General features: G+C 40.1%; 1 protein-coding gene across 1 annotated transcript in view; it reads left to right on the top strand.

Moving 5' to 3' along the window:
* LOC138983236 (integrin alpha-8-like) overlaps positions 1-21,244 on the top strand; it is a gene marked incomplete in the record, with an annotated part of 124,740 nt that extends 103,496 nt beyond the window's left edge. The window contains 19 exon segments of the mRNA XM_070356653.1: positions 1-14; positions 362-550; positions 1,143-1,188; positions 1,579-1,683; positions 3,458-3,513; positions 4,442-4,602; positions 5,394-5,528; positions 5,816-5,883; positions 6,388-6,535; positions 6,931-7,008; positions 7,735-7,814; positions 8,121-8,210; positions 8,577-8,667; positions 11,922-12,083; positions 12,418-12,522; positions 13,004-13,117; positions 14,857-14,973; positions 15,584-15,709; positions 17,113-21,244. The exon segment at positions 1-14 is cut by the window's left edge and continues 95 nt beyond it. Coding sequence (XP_070212754.1) covers positions 1-14; positions 362-550; positions 1,143-1,188; positions 1,579-1,683; positions 3,458-3,513; positions 4,442-4,602; positions 5,394-5,528; positions 5,816-5,883; positions 6,388-6,535; positions 6,931-7,008; positions 7,735-7,814; positions 8,121-8,210; positions 8,577-8,667; positions 11,922-12,083; positions 12,418-12,522; positions 13,004-13,117; positions 14,857-14,973; positions 15,584-15,709; positions 17,113-17,205 — 1,978 coding nt within the window.
* Positions 21,245-23,404: the final 2,160 nt, after the last annotated feature.

Here is a 23,404-nt window from a genome sequence, read left to right as displayed (position 1 = left end):
TGATGGTTACAATGGTGAGACTATTTATTCAGTGTGTGTGTGTGTGTGTGTGTGTGTGTGTGTGTGTGTGTGTGTGTGTTGACATTGACCCTGTGTGTGGTTGTGTGTTGATATTGACCCTGTGATTGTTACACTCACAAATATACCAGGGTATGTGTACAACAAAAACTATTAAGAAATGATCAATGCTTTTAGTACAAGATACAATGTAGTACTAACCGTCCTAGACAACTTTTTCAGATTTTCTGTTAATAACCTCCGTAAATTGACCTCAAATTAGCAACTCTCCTGTTGATTCAAACCTGGTTTTCTTAAATTATTGTAGGTCTTAAAATGGGGTTGCACTGTATGTTGATTTCAGATCTGGCGGTGGGCGCCCCGTTTGCCGGGGAGGAGGGGCGGGGGGCGGTGTACATCTACCACGGCTCTACCAGGGGCATCATCACCGAGGTCTCGCAGATCGTCGAGCCCAAGGACGTGGGGACAGGGTTGTCTGCCTTTGGTGCCTCGCTGTCTGGGGGCTGGGATCAGGATGGTAACCTCTACCCAGGTGTGTATTAACTCCATGCGCCTATGAACCCGCGCGTCTGCTTGTGACATAATGTGATATGAATGGAGTGTGAGAGAGAGAGAGAGAGAGAGAGAGAGAGAGAGAGAGAGAGAGAGAGAGAGAGAGAGAGAGAGAGAGAGAGAGAGAGAGAGAGAGAGAGAGAGAGAGAGAGAGAGAGAGAGAGAGATTAGTTTTGATATTATGATCCTAACCTTAACTATTATGAGCTGACTATTTGCGCCTCGATATTTTATTTATGTTCTTACGTTTTATGTTGTTTATTGTGATACACCACACCCGAGTTTCTCGTAATTGAGATAATAAAGTGTTCCACGTCTATGTCTATGTCTATGTCTATGTCTATGTGTGTGTTCGCCTTTTTCTTTTCTTCTTCTGTGATCAAGAGATGCAACTCCCCCACACACTGATTATTTTCATTGAAAATGATTTACTTAGTCAAAAGCACCAAAACATTAAAAAAATCACAAAGTTACGCCAACATTCCATGACGACGGTGATTTGCTGTTTAAATGCTTGTTGAGAACAAATACTGTTGGACAAAGCTTAATTTTGTGTGTGGATTTTATTTCAGACATGATTGTTGGGTCTTACGACTCCGACCAGGCTGTTTTCCTGAAGTGAGTGTTCTTTACATTGCAAGAGTATACATGAATATTCGCATGGTTGTGTGTGTGTGTGTGTGTGTGTGTGTGCGTGCATGCGTGCGTGCGGGTTTGTGTGAGTGTGTGTGTGTCTGTGTGTGTTTGTGTGTGTGTGCGAGCGTGCGTGCGTGCGTGTGTGTGTGTTTGTGTGAGTGTATGTGTGTTTGTGTGAGTGTGTGTGTGCGTTTGTGCATGCAGGCATGTGTGTGCGTGCATGAGTGTGAGAGTGGTTTTTCTCTCTCTGTTGTCTTCCTGTCTGTTTGCCTGTATCTTATCTGCCTATGTCTGTGTTCACAGAGATATTTAAAGCACTCACACAGCCCAGAACCATTTTCTTAGTGTGCATTTCCACATGATCTTTTTCAGGACAAGACCAGTAGTGAGAGTATACGCCAGCCTCAAAATCGACCCGAAGGACATCAACATTGAGCAGAAGTCTTGCTCCCTCATGGATGACACCAGGGTAGCATGGTGAGTATTGTGACTTATCACACGTGTAATATATGCCATCTTAACAGATGCAGCCCTTGTACAAGTTAAGATTAGACTAGATGTGTTGATGGTGTGAACAAAAATTTGTTGATCGTTTAAAATCTCAAATTATTGGAAATGAAATTTGCATCCGGACTTGCATACTGGTTTGTTTTAATTGTTATTGTGTTTTTTCTTTGACAAATGAAAAGTATAATCAAAGTGTTTTGGACTTGTTTTGACTTCTTGGCTACTGTTTTTTTGTGAGTGCAAGAGTATGTGTTTGCAAAGGACTACCGGTTTGGAAACTGGTTAAAGCGATCACTGTAAGTTGCCAAGTACTGCGCACACTCCCGGCTTAGCTGCCAAAGTGATGGGTCATTACAAGTTTTTATGCGTCAGTGACCAAACACCTGTGTGAAACCATGCAATGATGCATGCATTGACAGAAAATCAGGACTAAAAAAACGGATAGAAGGGAAATAACCTGTATGTAGAAGATTTGTTATTCTCCAGAGTGTTTACCTCCCCTGGTAGGAATTCAAGTCATTGTACCGTAGATACGTAAAGCCTGTCCTTTATTGATCCCTAAGTCGACTATGCCAAGACTTCTCGAAGTTATTTTACCGAAAATGGTGCCCCATTGTCTATCATCTTAAAGATCAGAGGGGACACCTCAGAAGTAGGGAGACATGTTGTCCCATTGTCTATCATCTTAAGGATCAGAGGGGACACCTCAGAAGTAGGGAGACATGTTGCCCCATTGTCAATCATCTTAAGGATCAGAGGGGACACCTCAGAAGTAGGGAGACATGTTGTCCCATTGTCTATCATCTTAAGGATCAGAGGGGACACCTCAGAAGTAGGGAGACATGTTGTCCCATTGTCTATCATCTTAAGGATCAGAGGGGACACCTCAGAAGTAGGGAGACATGTTGCCCCATTGTCAATCATCTTAAGGATCAGAGGGGACACCTCAGAAGTAGGGAGACATGTTGTCCCATTGTCTATCATCTTAAGGATCAGAGGGAACACCTCAGAAGTAGGGAGACATTTTGTCCCATTGTCTATCATCTTGAGGATCAGAGGGGACACCTCAGAAGTAGGGAGACATGTTGTCCCATTGTCTATCATCTTAAGGATCAGAGGGGACACCTCAGAAGTAGGGAGACATTTTGTCCCATTGTCTATCATCTTAAAGGATCAGAGGGGACACCTCAGAAGTAGGGAGACATGTTGTCCCATTGTCTATCATCTTAAGGATCAGAGGGGACACCTCAGAAGTAGGGAGACATGTTGTCCCATTGTCTATCATCTTAAGGATCAGAGGGGACACCTCAGAAGTAGGGAGACATGTTGTCCCATTGTCTATCATCTTAAGGATCAGAGGGGACACCTCAGAAGTAGGGAGACATGTTGTCCCATTGTCTATCATCTTGAACAAAATACACAGTGGTACCTGCGATGTGAGGCCCCTCTGATGAGTGGACACCTTCCATGATAGGACACCTTCAAGAGTCCCCTTAGGGCGCGTAATATAAGCGTTCGCTTGAGTTCGTGTCCCTATTGTTTATTGTTGTATCATGTTTGATTTAATAAAACATTGTTTAAACCAAGAGTCCCCTTGTCTAATACTTCTTGACCAAAATATACCTGTCATGACAGGCCACCTGCAATGTAGGGACACTGTTAGCAGGTCCCAGGGGTGTCCTGTGATCGGAGGTACCACTGTAGGACAGACAGCAAAGAGACTGATTGCAATGTTCTGTTTCAGCTTCAAGGTGTACAGCTGTTTGGAGTATGATGGTGTTGGAGTTCCTGATGAGCTGTGTAAGTATATCAACAGCTAATAACACTTTATCACTTCTGTTTTTTAATTGCCGTGAAGGATACCTGGAATTGCTCTTTAATATGATTGTCTTTGATGAGTTTGTTTTGTGCCGTGCCTTGTAAAATCTGCCTAATTTATATGAGACATTTTGATGTTGAAAAGATTCTTTTGTATATTTCCTACTAGACAAGGAGTAACTAAAAACATGTATACATGTATACATATATATATATATATATATATATATATATATATATATATGATATATTTCTTGTATTTTCAGTTTAAGAATGTGCTGGTTGCTCTACAAATGACATCTAGCTTCTGTTCTCTTTGTTTTGTTTTGTTTTGTTCGGCCAACTTTTGTTTAGTTAAAGTCGATAAATCTGTAACTGATTAATGCATTTTGACAAACATGTTTATGGCGCACAATGAGCACATTATTTCAGTTGGCAAAACTGTAATTAAAGATACAGTGGACCCCCACTTTTAAGACCTCTAAAGATCTGAGAAAATCAGGAGGGAGTGTGACAATGGGAGTCAATTTACAAAGGTTATGGACAGAAAATCAGGAGGGAGTCTCAAAATGGGAGTCAATTTACAAAGGTTATGGAAAGAAAATCAGGAGGGAGTCTGAAAATGGGAGTACATTTACAAAGGTTATGGACAGAAAATCAGGAGGGAGTCTGAAAATGGGAGTCAATTTACAAAGGTTATGGACAGAAAATCAGGAGGGAGTCTCAAAATGGGAGTCAATTTACAAAGGTTATGGAAAGAAAATCAGGAGGGAGTCTGAAAATGGGAGTCAATGTACAAAGGTTATGGACAGAAAATCAGAGAAAACAGGGGAAGGAATTTTTAATTGGGGGGTCTTAAATTTGAGGTTCCACTGTAATTGTAATGTGTCTGGTTGTCACTGTTGTGCAGATTTTGATGCCAGCTGGGAACTGGATGTTCTGCAGAGAAACCTGACCGTCAACGAGCAGCGAGCGTTCTACACCAACAACCCACTGAGCTTTAGGGAGAACAACACGTACAAGCTGACCTACAAGAACGTCATGTGCACAAACTCCTACGCCTACGTCAAAGTAAGTATGATGTCATGGCTCTTTCTGTGATGTGATAACAGTTGAACCTGTGTATAATGACCACGCAAGGCACACACCCAAAGTGCTAATTATAGACAGGTGCAGGTCATCATGGAAAGGTGAGTTATATACACTTAAAAAACTCGTCAGGTATCTTCTGGGTGGTTGTAAAGGGCAAGTGCTCGTTATCAAGGGCTGGTCACCAGGACAGGTTCAACTGTGTTAGTTCTTTTGTTGTTTCATTTAAAGACATTTTGTTTCTTTGTTTCAAGATTTGTTTCATGCTTTGTTTCAAGATTTGTTTCATGCTTTGTTGTTTTTTTCCCTTAGATTTATTACACGTTGTTATTGTAGCTTCCACACGGTTGAGCCAAACTGTTGTGTTCATTACTACAATGATTTGTGACATTGATAATTCCTCACCCATCCCCAATCCCACTATCTCCTAGCCCCCCCCCCCCCCCCCCACCCTTAAATGTTTTGATTTTTTCAGAAGAATTTGTTCAGGTAGCTTGCCCATCATTGAATTAGATCCTTTATGTGTATAGTACAAAGCCCCCCCCCCCCCCCCCCCCTTCATTTTAACTCCCTCCCCCCTCAGTTTTAGACTTTTAGGACCCACCGATTTTTCTCCTTGCTTTTTCAGATTTAATTTCTATTCCTGAAATGTGTATACATGTATTAACTTGGATGTTGTGACTCCCGCCTGATTTGTTCACATTTGGGGAAGTCTTAAAAAGGGGTTCCATCTGTATGGTATTACTAAACAGCCTTTCATCCCTTGTTTTTAGAACGACCCCCTGGACAAGCTGACCCCCATTGCTGTGGACTTCAAGTTCAAGCTTCATGAGACACCCAGCAGCCGTCGGAAAAGAGATCTGCAGCCCGTTCTCGATCAGTACATCCCTACGTCAAGTCGCACAGAGGTAAGCAAACTCCTTGGCGGTACTGCCTGTATAGACTTTGCCTTTTTCTGTGGTGTGTATATCATGCCTGGTTCATGAAAGCTGCCACGGGCCTTTGAAAGCTCTCACATCCTGTATGTTTTTAAACTTGAATTGTTGTTTTCAATCTTTTTACGTCTCATATGCTGTGCTCCACTTTCTTCTAATCTATATATTCTTCTTGAGCTGTTCTTTCTGTGGTACACCCCATTGCAATTGTGCTGTTGTTTGAGTGTTGTGTAACTGGTGCATTTCTTGCTCTTTATCAGGCTCAGATTCAGAAAGACTGCGGCCCTGACAATAAATGTATACCTGACCTCTCGCTGGTGTCATTCAGGTGAGATTTGTTTTATTATGATTTTTAATTTTGAAAGTGTATGAAAGATTTGTAAGTGTTTGTGTGAACATAAAGACCTGCAGACAATTAGTTAACATTCAGCACTAGAACTGGCCGGTAGCATACAGTATCTGCCTGTGCGGGTATTTGCGCAGCCCCCCTGAAAAGTCACCTTTTTAGTGCAAATTAAGGCAATATGTACAAAATCAAACCACTGATTATTTTACCACACCCGCAAAAGATATATTATTTGTCATTTGTCCATGTCGATCTGATAAACAAAGGGAAGTAAGCCCTCTTTAATGTGTACAACATGTGTAATAGAGTAAATGAGAGTTATGCAGAACCACGAGTCTCGTGGCAAAGAGAATAATAAGCATTCAAATGAACAAAGGACTTTTATTCTCAAAAACGGATGATTGCTGCATTTGTTTAAGATTGTCCTTTGTCATTACCTGTAGGTCTCGTGCAACTGCATCTTGCTGACTTACTTTGTGTGTACAGAATCACGGCGGCTCACATCATCGGCAGCGGTACGGAGCTGGAGATCATGGTGATTGTGGAGAACCGTGGCGAGGACGCCTTCAACACCAAGCTTTTCACCACACTGCCCCCTGGTGTCAGCTTCAGGAACAGGGCCGCTGTCAGCTCCGTGAGTCACTGCTGATCTATACATACACAGGCTCACAGGAGCATACACACATGCACACACAGGCGCACACACGCACGCACACACACACACACACACACACACACACACACACACACACACACACACACACACACACACACACACTCGCACTCACACACACACACACGCACACACACACACACAAACACACGCATGCATGCACACACGCATGCACGCACACATACACACACACACACCTACACACACACACACAAACACAAACACAGACACACACACACACGCACACACACACACACACACAAACACAAACACAGACACACACACACACACATTTTTGGTACGACAAAAGGGTTGTTTTAATACATGTAATTTTATTTTCTTTTGTTTATTTTCAGGTGGTGCCGATTGGTTGCGGAACTGTGAATAACATTGTTATCTGTGACTTGGGAAACCCCTTACCTGCAGGAGAAAAGGTAGCTATCAACAGCCGGGAAATAAGGCTTACTCAGATATCAATATCTACACAAGTATTCCGTGTGTTTACAAGATGTGTATAGTCAGAACACAAATTCTCATTGTCTCACAGAGGATTTATATTAATTTACATGTTTGCTGAAACTTGTCCATGCAATATAATCCCCATTAAAGATTTTAACAAAAAGATTTAATTGGTTTTGTGTCTTGTTTAGATTGATGCATATGCTTTGAACTCTTCAATTAATGCCATGTTGCTTTCAAAGTCTGCACTCATGTGAACAATTTAAATGAAAAGTGAAGGAAACCCTATCAGTGAAAAGAAAAGGCATGTGCTCAACCGTCTCAAATGTAAACTTGTTTTGTTTGATGTACTTTTTGTGTGATACTTAAGCCTTTGAAGTAATATACAACTTGCTACAAAGGGTGCCTACAGAGCAGCCTTATTTCTTTGAAGTAATATACAACTTGCTACAAAGGGTGCCTACAGAGCAGCCTTATTTCTTTGAAGTAATATACAACTTGCTACAAAGGGTGCCTACAGAGCAGCCTTGTTTCATGACCTATGTGCAGATTTATGCCAGTTGGTTGGAACACATTTTTTTATGTTAAATTTTGTTGGCCGTTAATGTAAAAAAAATATAAACGAAAGATTTTAATATTGTTGATTGTCAAAAAGTGATAGACTGTGAAAGAGTTACCATGGTTACACAATTGTGTTTCAGTCAAGCTTCACCCTGCGTGTCTCTGCTCAGGATACTAACGAAACAACTGACGCTTTGGTCTTTTACCTTCAAGTAAACAGGTCTGTATTGAACTATTTATAAACTATTTTATTATGTCTCCTCCGCCCTGAACACAACAGTCTCACTGCATCTTCTCAAGGTTAATGATCACACCCCGGCCTCTGTTATCTCTTAGAAATAAGAAATGGACAGCCTCGGACCAGTTCGTTAAGATTGATTGATTCATTAGTTGACTTTTTGATTGAATGTTTTGTTGGTTGATTAAAACAAAATATATGTAGATTGATTGATTGAATGATGGATGGATGGATGGATTGCTTGATTGTATTGTTGATTGGTTGATTGATTGATTGCTTGACTTGCAGCACCAATCCAGAGAACTTGGAGGACACACAAGACAATGCAGCTGAAGTGGAGATCCCGGTCACTGCATCTGCTGACATCACTGTCTATGGGTGTGTTGATCGATGAATTGATTGGTTTACTGATTGTGTGTGTGTGTGTGTGTGTGTGTGTGTGTGTGTGTGTGTGTGGTGTGTGTGAGTATGTGTGTGTGTGTGTGTGTTTGTGTGTGTGTGTGTGTGTGAGTGTTTGTGTGTGTGTGTATGTTTGTGTGATTGTGTGTGTGTGTGTGTGTGTGTGTGTGTGTGTGTGTGTGTGTGTGTGTGTGTGTGTGTGTGCATGAGTGTGTGTGCATTCATGCATGCATGCGTGTGTGTGTGTGCGTGCTTGCATGTGTGCGTGTATGTGTGCATTGGTGTGTCTGTGTGTTTCTGGATCACCACCATTCCTATGTTCATGCACATTGTGTTTTCCCACAGACGCTCTGACCCAGAACAGGTGATTCTGAACACGACAAGGATCTACCGCCCCGGACCTGATGACAATCAACGTATTGAACACTTGTACCAGGTATGTGTGATAGAAACACATCCAGCGTATTGTACATATGTACCTGGTATGTATGTGATATATGAACACAATCACAGAGTTTGTGAACAAAGTATGAAACAAGTGAGTTATGTTAAAGTTTAGCCTGAACCCCCCCCTCCCTCCTTGCAACACCTTTTTTTTTTTTATATCTATGAAAACTATTCATTGCACTGCAGAACAGTAAATAAATTATGAGGATGTCGTTGCACTAAAGAATAGTAGATAAATGATGATGTTGTCTCAATGACTGATTGATAGCTATAGTTTGTATTGTACAATCCATGTTCATGCTTTCAGTGTAATTGCTACCCGGTTCTGTTTGTTATCCTTTGCGGATTAGGACTTTATTCACTTATTCTGCAGAAAAACAGAAATGCTGGAGAAAAACTGTTTGTTTCTGCAGCATTTCTGCATAATGTCATCTTTCGCGAGAGCAACGTTTTTTTCTGCAGTAAAACAGTTTTACTACAGCAGTCCCTCTCATGAACGGACACCCTTGGGCCATAGCAAAACTGTCCGTACATTGCAGGTGTCCGGTCACGGGAGGGGTGACCACACCACCCCCTCCCCCATACACTCACACAGAGACACACAAACAATAGGATTGAGTCTATGCTAATCACTTCTTGTGGCTACTAAACAATAACAATAAACTCCTAATACTTCTTTAAACGTTCTGTAAAAATGATTTGCATGAAAAGTGTTGAAAAGAAGAGATAAAATAAATCCTCAAGGCAGTGAACACACTCACCATGCACTGACATACGAAAGCAGGCACACAAACACAGCACAGAGAAGCGTGTGCAGATGCTTTGCAAGAATAAGCTTGAAAACCAGTTTGAATAAATAGCAGCAGATAGAGTTGCATGTCATAATCTTGTAATTTATTTTCTTCTTGTCTGGCTTTATTGACTGCATGCCGATCATGTGGCATGGCAGTGACTTTTCACTCTTCAGTCGAAAATACACTGTCAAGGGCGGATCTGGGGGGGGGGGGTTACACGGGTTACGTAACCCCCCCACCCCCCAAAAAAAGAGGTAATTTATTGGCTCAGGATGCACCAGATAGCTCTATTTTGCTTCTTTGGATAAAAAAAATTTCGGACCCCCCTAGAGGCTTAGGCGCCTTCGGCGCCGTCAACTTGTATCTTCGCAGTCATTTTGTAACCCCCCCCCCCTCCAAAGTGAATTGATCCGCCCTTGACTGTACATAACACAGCTCCCACTCTCCCTCACTAATGCCTACCCCAAGCCGTGACAACTGATGCTTGGAAATTGTGTGGAAGAGTACACGTCTCTTTTTCTCTCCAATGCTCTCCAATAAGCCTCATCTTGAATGCTCTTCCTGCTGACATGCAGTGACACCGGACACCCCACAGAGTTTAGCCAGCTACCCCTCCACCCCCCCCCTCCCCCCCCGCCCCTCTCTCTCACTCCCTCCAGCCATGTACTGTTTGGGGCTGTGGCCAGAGAGGCCAGCTGCACTGTTCACTCAGAGCAAAACCAGTTGACTGTGTCGTAACTTTTGACAAAGCAAGACAACTGAAGGGTTCACAGATTAGGCAACCGACTCACTGGTCAAGGCTGAGGGGAAACAAGAGTATCTTGTCAATGAAAGAGGTTACACACAGACACACGATGCTGAGAACTGTGGCCGGTTTTTCACTCTCTTTCGCTCAGGACCTTCATCGACTGTGGTTTCTGTTGTTTACGTCCAACAGACAAGAATAAAGAGCACAGTGCAGTTTCCTGACCAAAAATACCCCCTCCTAATGGGTACACGTGCACTCAAGTTATCAGTGACTGTCATCACGCCATTGCGGCTGTGATCTTTGTACCAAGAGCCGGACTGCTCTATTATCGTTTTTGTTGTGGTGAAAATTTGACGATGGTCTGTCCGTACATTGGAGGTATGACCTGCTGTTGGGACCGAAAATGAGTGTCCGCGTCCACGTTTTGCAGGTGTCCGTTTAAGGGGGGGCAAATATAGAAGGAAAACACTCCGTGCCGAGCAAATGTGTCCGTACATGTCAGGTGTCCGCTCACGCCGGGGGCCGTACATTGCAGGGACTGCTGTACTGCAGTAAAATTGAAATCAAGAATGCTGCAGTAAAACGGTGATGTTGTTTTACTGGAGAAAAACTGTTTACACTTTTTCTTCAGCATTTTGGCATTATTCAGTTATTCTGCAGAAAAACAGAAATGCTGGAGAAAAACTGTCTTTTCTGCAGCATTTCTGCATAATGTCATCTTTTGCCGAAGCAACGGGTTTTTCTGGAGCAAAACATTTTACTGCAGTAAAATTGAAATCAAGAGTGGTGCAGTAAAACGGTGCTGTTGTTTTACTGCAGAAAACCTGTTTACACTTTTTCTGCAGCATTTTGTACTGGCTCATTATAATGTTGGAGCACGCGAGCCCCCCTCTGTCGAGAGATGGACTCATCCAGAATTACCAATAGTTGTGCGTGACACGAATGTATTTTGTCTGTCTGACTTCCTTTCCGCCGGAAGTTCAAAGTTTCAAACAGAAATTGTTCACGTTCGGCCGCCATTGTGAAGTTGAATATAATGCCCTTATGCTACACGCCTTCTGATTGGTACACTGCGGAACAAACTATTATACTATCCCAGGGGGCGACGAATACAAACGCTACTTTACAAGGTCGTTCGTTTTTCTTCAGAAAAACTGTCACAGACTATTCTGAAGAAAAAGTTAATCGCAATAATGCTGCAGAAAACCAAGTAAACATTATGCTTCAGAAAAACTGTTTTACTGCAGTAAAAAACGTTGCTTCTGCGAAAGATGACATTATGCAGAAATGCTGCAGAAAAGACAGTTTTTCTCCAGCATTTCGGTTTTTCTCCAGAATAACTGAATAATGTCATAATCCGCCAAGAGCCAGTACAAAATGCTGCAGAAAAAATGTAAACAGGTTTTCTGCAGTAAAACAACAGCACCATTTTACTGCAACATACTTAATTTCAATTTTACAGCAGTAAAATGTTTTGCTGCAGAAAAAAACGCTGCTTCGGCAAAAGATGACATTATGCAGAAATGCTGCAGAAAAGAACGGTTTTTCTCCAGCATTTGTCTTTTCTGCAGAATAACTGAATAAAGTTATAATCCGCTAAGGATAGTATGTGCCTCTCTGTGGACTGGCTGTGTGGTAAAAGTGATGCTGTACGTAAGCATGTGCTTGACTGATTTTCACTGATTATTTTGTTACCTGCAGCTGCGCAACCTGGGCCCTAGTGCAACCAAGGAGATAGAGCTGCAGATTCTTTGGCCCAGTCACGATCGCCGTGGCAACCCAATCCTAGAAATTGAAGGCAAACCTCAGCTGAATGGCACAGCCACCTGCAATGTGATGCTCATCACACCTGAAAATGCCACGGTGAGTTTTCCTGTTATTTTCTGCATCAAAAACCAAGAATTGTTGGTTATTGCAATATTGGAACGTTTAATAATTGACAAAACAAAACATTACATTTACAGTATGTCAACCGATAGCCGTCATTGATCATAACCTCGCCGGCATCTTGCATGCGAGATCCATCGACAATTTTGAGATGAGTTCATTATTTGTACCATGAGGAGCAAAATTAATGTTTGTGTAGTGCAAAGTGAAACTAAAGTCGAAACACACAAACAACTTTAGAATTAAACTGTGAGCAAAATATTGTTCTTCTTTGTTCACACTTCATCATAGTTTGTTTGTTCTCTGACAGAAGTACGGCTTTGCGAGGCCCGGAGGTGGTGGTAACATTCAGGTTGTGTTGCCTAGCGACCAGGATGAGTATGAGGACGCACAGAAAGGGGATGGGGTTGTGTTGGTGAGTTTGACACGCTGGATACTATGTGTCAGTGTGTGTGTGTATGTGTGTGTGTGTGTGTGTGTGTGTGTGTATGTGTGTGTGTGTTTATGAGAGAGAAAGGGAGAGAGAGGGGGGAGAGGGAGAGAGAGGGGGGGGGGGGGGGAGAGGGAGAGAGGGAATGTTTGTTTCAGAGAGAGGGAGTGTTTGTTTCAGAGAGAGAGACAGAGACAGACAGACAAACAGACAGACAGACAGAGAGAATCGAGAGAGAGAGAGAATGTGTTTGTTTGAGAGAGAGAGGGAGTGTTATTTTTATTTTATTTTGTTGAGAGAGAGATGGTTTGTTCGACAAAGACGGAGAGAGAGAGGGATGTGTTTGTTTTTAAATTTGTATGAGTTTATCTTTTTTAAACTGTGCATTATTTTGCTGATTGTTTATCTTGTATGTAATTGTAATACTTGATTTTTCCCATTAATTTTCTTACTGAAAATATTACAGGGTTGCAGTAGTCGTCGTTGTACAGTGATCCAGTGCCTTGTGGGATACCTGCGGGCAAACGGCAATTTCCTCATCACAATTAAGTCTCGCCTGAATGTGAGGAGCTTCGCAAGGGTAAGAATTACCATCCCATGCAACTACAGAATTAGACCTTTTTTTCTCCAAGACAACCTTACTTGGCTAATAATTACTAAAATCTTGGACAGGAAACTGGTAGAAACTGGTAGATATTTATGACTTGCCATAATGGACATTTTCTGGAAATAAATTATATCCCTGCGCTTAGAACTGTATCCGCGGAATACGCACGATATAAGCCTCATATTGATTGATTGATTGATTGAAATTAATCAGGATTGTCTCACTTTCTGGGGTCCAACTCTTCCACAACGCTTGGAAATGTTGAGTTCTTTCCGAACATCTACTATTGGTAGATGGTAGTTGAAATGCATTGAAAGTCCAGTCTTTAAAAGTGTTCAGTTCAACATATTCAAGAGAAAAGGGTTATTATTGCGTGTTTAACCACTTAACATTTTATTCATTTATTGAAAAGCATCAGACAAGTTTGCCTTTCTGAAAGAAAAAGGAACGTTTAACAGCATGTGCAGTCAAAACAAGTAGGTAGCGAATCCTTCATTGCTGAATTTAGGTTTTCGTGGCACATGAATTTTATGGAGTGCAATGATTGGTTTTGATTGATTAATATGTCATACATGTCAACCTATATGACACATTTACCATAGTAAAAGCCTCATCACACCATAAGACAGGACCAAAAACCATAAGAAATCGTAGTTCGAGAGATGCCATTTTTGAGCGTCTGTGACTCATAAGCATTTCAGTTAAGCTTATCTTCCTTGTTATATTAGACAGTTGAAACTAGAAGTGATCCATTTGAGAATCATGCGGAACGCAGATCCGAAAACGAAAGCAAACGGACTCGCAGAAACGTAATTTTAATGCGATTTTGGTGGTGTTTGGTCCTGTCTTATGGTGTGAAGAGGCCTTCACTATGGTAAGTGTGTGATAGAGCTTGACATGTATTAAATAATGCGATTTTGAGGGGGAAAAACGTAAGATTTTTGCGAGTTTGAGAAAAAACGTAAGATTGTGGTCTTACGACGTACAACTGGAAAAACATGGAAAAAACGTAAGACTTATACGTGCAAATCGTAAGGGTAATAAACATGTATGATATGTCAAAGCTGGTTGCGGGGCATCATAACTCATGACATTCATGTTTTATTATTCTGATTAAATGCTCTCAGTGGATGGAATATCAGTGGAGGAAGGTATATCTTTTTTCTAAATAAACATGTTTTGATTTTGTTCACTTTTTATTTGTATTTGCTCACACACTGGAGTGTATGCTTTCAATGTACAGTTTATGTCTGAGTTTGTATGTGTACATCAAATTTGTGAAGAAAAAATATGGCACTGGTAATTATCTCTGTGCTTTTTTTTATTTTTATTTTTGTTTTTTATTAAATCTTTAAATGTTTTCATAAATCATATAAAAGTAGCTGCTTTTTGTTTGAATATGCATTCTTGCACTGTATTGATTCTAATCTTATTACAATTTAGAGGGAACTTGATTACATGTAGTATTACCAAACAGCTGTTTAGTAAACCTGCTTTTATGTTTGCAATTCTTGTGTTCAGTGATATATATTTTGGCTGAAATACAAAAAGGAAACTCGATCAGACCATCAATCCAACCAATCAGAAAACAGTTGATCATTTGTTTTCAATGTTTGAAACATGCATTTAGCAAGTGTAACTGAAGAAAGTACCACGTACATGCTAGCTGTTCTATTCAATCATTTTGTAATCAGAAATGTGTTGTGTTTCAGAGACGAGACGATGCTGAGGTGTATCACATTCGATCGAGTGCGTCAGCCCGTGTTAAATCTCTGCCGTATAAACTGGCGTCTGTGGATGTATCTCGGTTTGCTGTTGCACGGCAGTCTGTGAGTACACACTATATATATATCTATTTCCTTGGTTTAATCAACTGGGCTGCTGAGTGACAGTTATCTCAATGTGAATGAAAGATATTTACTTCTGTTAGTGTAACAGGGTGACACGTTAGTCCCCCTTTGTCACAGGTAGTTGCTCTGCATTGATGGAGTTGTCTCCCCAACAAATCGTGAGCTATTTATAGTGTAGCTCAACGTTTTTAGTACGTTGGAAGACAGCAAACCAGTGAGATGTGGAGTATAGCTGTTTGTGATGGGGTCTGGCTGTTTGTGATGGGGTCTGGCTGCTGTTTTCACCTTGTATGCTCTTGGGAACCTGTGGGTACCATGGCAGTTGTTGTAGGGCTATTAATTTAGCTCTAAAATTCCCAACACTGTAACAGACTGGCTTTGCCTCCAGAGGTGATTGATGTGCTTCAGGCACTGGGTTACATTAGACAATAGATTTATGATTATGTCATTGTTTGTAGGGCTGATAAAGAAAAATGCTCAGTGCAGTGCTTTTTCTGCTTCTTTAATATATTTTTTTTCTTACACGAAAGTATAAGTTTTATAGGCCTGTGAGGATACTAAAACATGACTTTCCATCCACCTGTCACAGGTTTTCACCACAGTGAACACAGACCGTCTGAAGCCAGGCTCCAAGAAAGTGGAGATCTGGGTCATAGCTCTGGCCGTTACCGCGGGTATACTGGTACTGCTGCTGCTTATACTGCTCTTGTGGTGGGTAAGTATCTTGATTGAAATGGAGGTTCCGTTTGTCTCTTTGCCAGATGGGTAATTTAGTGGCACCTGCTCGCGCTCTTCGCTGGCAGACTACTCTGCAGAGCTTGCTGTAAAGGGAGACTACCGTTCTTCTTTTCTCCTTCTTTTTCTTCTTTTTACATTTAGTCAAGTTTTGACTAAATGTTTTAACGTAGAGGGGGGAATCGAGACGAGGGTCGTGGTGTATGTGCGTGCGTGTGTGTGTGTGTGTGTGTGTGTGTGTCTGTCTGTGTGTGTGTGTAGAGCGATTCAGACTAAACTACTGGACCGATCTTTATGAAATTTAACATGAGAGTTCCTGGGTATGAAATCCCCATACGTTTTTTTCATTTTTTCAATAAATGTCTTTGATGACGTCATATCCGACTTTTCGTGAAAGTTGAGGCGGCACTGTCACGCTCTCATTTTTCAACCAAATTGGTTGAAATTTTGGTCAAGTAATCTTCGACGAAGCCCGGACTTAGGTATTGCATTTCAGCTTGGTGGCTTAAAAATTAATTAATGATTTTGGTCATTAAAAATCTGAAAATTGTAAAAAAAAAAATTTTTTTATAAAACGATCCAAATTTACGTTCATCTTATTCTCCATCATTTTCTGATTCCAAAAACATATACATATGTTATATTTGGATTAAAAACAAGCTCTGAAAATTAAAAATATAAAAATTATTATCAAAATTAAATTTTCGAAATCAATTTAAAAACACTTTCATCTTATTCCTTGTCGGTTCCTGATTCCAAAAACATATAGATATGATATGTTTGGATTAAAAACACGCTCAGAAAGTTAAAACGAAGAGAGGTACAGAAAAGCGTGCTAACCTTCTCAGCGCAAGTACTACCCCGCTCTTCTTGTCAATTTCACTGCCTTTGCCGTGCGCGGTGGACTGACGATGCTACGAGTATACGGTCTTGCTGAAAAATTGCATTGCGTTCAGTTTCATTCTGTGAGTTCGACAGCTACTTGACTAAATGTTGTATTTTCGCCTTACGCGACTTGTTCTAGCTTGTTGTTGTTGTTGTAGTTGTTGTTATACTTCTTCTTCTTCTTCTTCTTCTTCTCGTCCTTGTGTTTTGTTGTTGTTGTCAACTTCATAGTTATAGTTATCCATCATCATCATCGTCATCGGCGTTGTCATTGTCGTTGTCATCGTCGTCGTCATCATCATCATCATCATCATCATCATCATCATCATCATCGTCATTCATTCATTCATTCATTCCTTTTGTACGGGTAACATGCGTTAATTGTTGACCGCAGTTGTCTTCCTTGATGTTTGCAAGTTGGACAGCTGTTATATATAGGGTCATTTTTTGGTGTCTTTGTATCATTTTTCAATTGAGCAATAATTTTTCTGTTTTCAGTGTGGATTTTTCAAGCGACGAAAGCCAGAAGATGAGGGTTACATGGTGGCTGGTACAATGTCAGCAAATGTTGATAACAAAATCTATGAGTGAAAACCACACATCATGGACAATTAGTTAGGTCTACAACTGAAAGGAACAACATCTGCAACAACTTATCCTACGACAAACAACAATTAGATTTATGATTAAAAAAACATCTGCCTTTTCATTGGAAGATCTTCATTTGAAAAATTACCCTGACCATTTTTTAATGGCCTTGGCAGGCCCTGACTCATTATGTGAGTGTGTACAGTTATGCAGCATCATCAAGGTAGCATAAAACAGGTGGAAATGTTAATTGTTTGCTGTCACATGAACTAAGATTTGAACGTGAAACAGAAAAAAATGCCTTTCAATATCATGAGCAATTTGAACATGAAACAAATGAAAACGCCTTCTAATAATTATTATGTGACATTTGAACATGTTATCTAGAAAAAAGCCTCTTTATATCACATGAAATGTGAACATTGTGCATGTGATGTATGCATCATTGAATGACAATAGAATTTGGCACAGTCTTACAAAGATTGAAGCATTTAATCACATAGCTGTGAAAACAGCGGAGGGCTTCCTATCTCTGAAAAAAATGGATATACTACGGCTTTCATTCTGTTTTTAGTCCAACTGTAGGTGGCAGTATAGTGGCTGATCGTAGAGTGTAAGTGATGTGTACAAAAGAAACATGATCTGCTGTGTGAATCTTGAGATATGAATGTTAAATGTTGCTATGCAATTGTGATTTTAGATTTTGATGTGTGTATGGCTGTGTATCTCTTTCTTTTAATAATCATTTGCAAAGGAATAAGAAAGCAGGAGGAAATGAGAGTGGTAGAAATCTAGATGACTGGTTGACACTGTGTGTATGTGTTACAAAGATGCTTGTTAAAAAGATACGTTAAAACCTAGATAGTCTTCTGTGTTTTGGTTTTTTTCTTGCCTTTTTGTGTGTTTATTGTTTTTACAATAACAAATTTGGACTTTTTGATTTATCCTAGAAGCCTTAACTGATTGTAGAAAGCCAATACCAAATCAGGTCCATTTATCTGTGTGAAGTATGTTGATAACATTTAATGTACAAGTAAATTTGACCAGCAAATAATACACAGTTATAGATCCTATACATCAATCAAATAATTTGGCCTCAAATGTGTACTTAAAGCGCACAATGTGCATTCCAAATTTTTTTTTTGTAGACAACTTGTGTATGGTGCTAATAAGTTCAGTAAAAAGTTCATTTCACACACACTTAAAAGCATTTAATGTGTTCTGAAGTTGTTAGATGGAATATGTAGAGTGTTCAAGTATGGTACTGATAAAACTGTGTACGTTGTGGTTTTTTTGACAACATGAATGTGTGTGTTTTATGACTGTGTATATACATTTAGACATACAAATGTAGCTGCGTTGAAAAAGTGTGTTTTGATTACGTATACATTTTGCATATTGAGAGATGCCATGGATGTGTGGGTGCATGTGTGTGAATCTGAATATTAGTGGACTATGTGTTTTATGAATGTAAATGCATGTCCAGTGAATCAATGTGCTCTCTTCCAGACTTATTTATTTTGCAAACGTGCTTCTTATATTCATGCTTGAGTAATATGTCACCTGTTTCTTTTTATACTTCAGGTGTTAATTCTTTTGTATAATGGTGCTTTGATGGTTGTATTTTTGTTCATTTGTTTATATGTTCCTTGGTCATGCTTAACTTAATGTACATGCATTTATCATTGTCCTGTTCATGTTTGCTACTGAATGTGCCTCCGCCAACGGCAATATTTATCGTTGATGTCTTACCAACAGTGACAACATATTACCATGCATTTAGACACATGCACACAGACGCATGTACATACACACACATACGTATACACACACACACACACACACACACACACACACACACACACACACACACACACACACACACACACACACATACACACACACACACACACAGATGTGCATGCACTGAAGGGTAAAACACATTTGTTCTGGATTTGTTAATTCCACATGCAGTGATTGGGTGTTTCTTTTAGTGTGTGCCTTTCATTTTGTGCTGTACCTACTGCATTTACTTGATCAGTTTAGTTTTATTGTGTCTTAAGTGAATACTAAAACATTGTGAAGAATGTGAAAGAAAAGCAACTGGAAGTTGGATCAGTCATTTTTCAGTGACTTTAATTAATTACTAAGTCGAAAGAAGGTTGTACATAGTGAGTATTTAACATTTTGGTTGGTGTACATTTGTGTGTACATGTACTTTGGTGAGACTAAAATCAAGTTCTGTTTGATTGTGTGTTCATGTTGCTGGTTTTTGTCTTTGTTTTAATCACTGTGTTATGCTATGCATGCTGCTTCAATGCATTTGTGTAAGCATGTAGTTTAGAACAAAAAAAGTGTTCCAGAGTTTGTTGAAAGTCATTGTTACATATTTGGCGCCAGTTTTTTTAAGCTATTTTGATACATTGATCTTTCTTTCTCACATTAAGGGAATGTTTATTTCTTCAAATAGTTTTATGTTGCTTAGCTGTCACAACATTCTTACACTCTGTGCAAAAACAGTTGCAACACTTTTTGTACCTCACCTACACATTTTTTTACCTGTACGTGTCGTTTTATTCAAACTTTTTATTCAAAGTTTAAAAGCAATTATCCACCAGGTCATTGCTTGCAATCAGCACTTTCATTCAAGTCACTCACAGCAGCTCAAAACTGATCCAAAAGTCTCGCGTTTTCAATCTCTTGTACAGTTTATATACCTGCCTCAGTAATTGAATAAGTAATCATCAGAAATGATTGAGTTAGTTCCCTTTAGTTCTCAGCAGTCACGTGACTTGTGACTGCTGATCCCTTCCTGTGTGCATATGTTCTGAATATTGAACGAGAGAATGCAGGTCTATTCTTGGTAGTTATTGATAGGACCGTGTTCTTTCTGAATGTAACATCTATTTTGTGACCCTCCACCGGCACCACGGAATGAGTCGCATGTCACCTCACGTGGTTCTGTGCTAGGCTTAATATAAGTCCGGGGGGTGTCTGCATGGTAACAGTGTGAGGGTCACATTGGTCACAGGCTTATAACTCGAAAAGTTTTCGCTCTTTTCTAAAACGAGTTTCACCACTGGATAGAGCATAAAAAACTCTTTAGGAAAATGTAAAACTATGAAAATCATGCAAAAGTGACATGCGACTCATTCCGTGGTGGAGGGTCACATTTATAAATTTGGCCGAGTCAATTTTGAGTGTAGCCTCTTTTGAGCACTATAGCTGTCCATCATTGGACCCCTGGTCAAGAAATGCCCAATCCAAAAAGTGTGACAGATATATAGCCAAGTCAAATACATTGAAGGGGGTAGAATAAAGCTTGCATGAAATTGCTGTTATTAATCTTATTTGTCAAGGTACAAAAAATGTTGCAATAAGTTTTTTGTACAGTTGATGACTATACTGCTTGCGAAAAAAACTGTCAGCTTTTTCACCAAAGCATATATTTCTTCATTTAATTTAGACTCTTCAGCTTGTCTCATTTCTGTACAAAAGATGTATATCCGTCCAAAGAACAGAACATTAAATCCTCAGGATGCAGTTGTAGAAATCGTCTGTACACACCTGTTCTTGCTAGCTAGGTTTGAATAACCATTGTCACAATTAAGAGCTGAGTCTAAGCATTTAACTCATTCTCTTTGTAGAATTTTTCTTGAATTATTGTTGGATTCTTCTTTACTTGTTGATGACAACATTTTGCAGTAAGTTCATCCTCTTTTCTTCTTCTTCTCGTTGGGTCGTTTTGCGTTAAGATCATGATGAGCCTCTCGGATGGAATTGATCAAGGAAAAAATAAGGAACAGTCGGGAATAAGCTGTACACAAAAATAATGTGACACTTTGTGTACCCCAACTAAAAAATCATACCTGTGATATTTTTTTTCAAACTCTCTGTGCCCTCAATATTGATATAAAAACCTCCCATATTTTGCCTTTAAAACATTTGACACATTTCCCTTTTCAAATTGCTAGAGATCGATCTGCTGTTATCTGAAATAACGAAACTTCATTCTAAAATCACAACTGTACTATTTGATGTACAAGGTTGTCGTCACCAAGACTGAGACTGGTCTCAAAAACCGGGAAATCTTTAGATGATGCAGTTGTTTTTTATTTCAAACCCTCGAAGTATTCTCCCTTAGCGGCTACACACAGTTTAAGTCGTTGGACCCAGTCAAGAAATGACCGTTTGAAGTCGTTTTTTGGCACCTGGTTCAGACACTGGAAAACAGCCGATCCGAGGGCTGATCGACTGTCAAATCGACGCCCAGCCAATTGTCTTTTCAGATGAGGAAACAAAAAAAAGTCACAGGGTGCAAGATCAGGAGAGTAGGGAGGATGTGGCAAAGTTTCAAAGTTTTCTTCCTCCAGGTACTCTTTCACCACCTTGGATTTGTGAGCAGGTGCGTTATCATGAAGTAATTTGATCCCTTTCAATCCTATAATTGGTCTGGCTCTCTTGTAGTAACGAACGATGCCAGCAAGAACTTTTTCCTTGTAGTACACCCCAGTGATGCTTCTGCCTTTTTCGCGTGGTTTTTGAAAAATGACGCCCTTTGTGTTATAAAATATTGTGTATAAAACCTTCTTGCCGGAGCGACTTTTTCGCACGATCCGAGGGGCATTGGCACCTTTTTTTTATCCATGCTTTGTTTTGAGCTTTTCTTTTTGGCTCAAAGAAGTACACCCAAGTTTCGTCTCCAGTCACGATCTCATCCAAGCGTTTTTGATCACATCCGTCGTATATCTTGAGTAGCCGTTGGGCAAACGTAACCCTACACCTCTTGTTCTCTTCAGTGAGGAAATGTGGTACCCATCGCGCGCACACCTTTGTGTATCCAAGTTTGTGTTTTAAAATTCTCAAGACAGACGACGACGAAATGTCCAGTGTTTCGGCGATAAAATGACTGCTCACTCGGGGATCTTCATCAACTAACCGTTGCACATGGGACACCATTGTATTGTCGGTTACAGCTAGGTGGTTTCTTCACTTTTCCCCTTCCATCTTCCACAGACGTTTTCCCTGTTGAGAAATGCTTTGCCCACCAAAAAACTGTCGCGCGAGATAGTGCTGTGCCTGGGCTTACAGTTCTCAGCTCTTCAAGTATGTCACCGGCCGTTTTACCAAGTACCATTCTTATTTTGATGTACGATCGAAAATCCTTCTCTGAAAATGTGCTTTTTGCCGCCATTTTTTAGGCCAGTGTCTCTCGCTTACATGACTAAATACACTGTATCTTTACGAAAACACAACGGATCACAAAGAAATAATGCACAATAATACGTTATGTACCAATCTTGATAATGACGTCATTTGTTATAAATGTCGTCATTTGATTCTGTGCAAAAAAGACCAGTCTCAGTCTTGGTGACGACAACCTTGTATATGGTAGAATTAGATTTACACATTTGTTGGTGTGCACAAGTGGCTTTCGAATGGTTAATCGATCCTTTTTTCCCACGAAAAGTCTTTTGTATCTGCAAATGATTGAATTTGAAGTCTTGCTACTAGACCTGTCCTTCATGTACATACATGTATGATGATCGAAGCTGTGAATGGGTTATTTGTGCTTTGACGTGTAAATGTGTAGTTCTGTTGGTTTTACTTTATGTTGTGGATGAGGAATCAAGTCTTTATTGTATATGCTGGTCCTATCTTTTTTGTTTCACCTGTTTGTTTGATTTTGATGTTGTAGCTGTTGTAGATGAAAAATATTACCTTGTGTTAAATTGAAGACTAGGACATGTTGTTGTCTGAACATCAGTTATTCATCGTGGTTTTTGCCAATATGTCTGTTGAGACTGAATGCTTCTTAGAGAAACTGCTAATTATGCTGATGGGGTCTATGTCGACCAAAAGAGTGGGATTCCCTGTAGGTCGAGTTCCTGTAGGTGGATTCCCTGTATACCTAAGACTTTAAAATTGGCAATCTAGTATACAGGGAATCCCACAGGGTGCAGTTTTTCAATAAAACTTGCAAACCATACTCGAATTTCTAAGAAATATCAAAAAAAGATCGAAAAACATCAAATTCTAACGATGTCGCTAAGCATCACGTGACTTTCATTGATATTATCAAAACGCTACAGGAACTACACCCTGTGGTATTCCCTGTATACAAGATTGCCAATTTTAAAGTCTTAGGTATACAGAGAATCCACCTACAGGAACTCGACCTACAGTGAATCCCATTCTTTTG

Source organism: Littorina saxatilis, linkage group LG12, assembly GCF_037325665.1.
Source record: "Littorina saxatilis isolate snail1 linkage group LG12, US_GU_Lsax_2.0, whole genome shotgun sequence".
In the NCBI taxonomy this organism is placed as follows: Eukaryota; Metazoa; Mollusca; class Gastropoda; order Littorinimorpha; family Littorinidae; genus Littorina; species Littorina saxatilis.
This window is presented reverse-complemented; position numbering and strand designations above follow the sequence as displayed.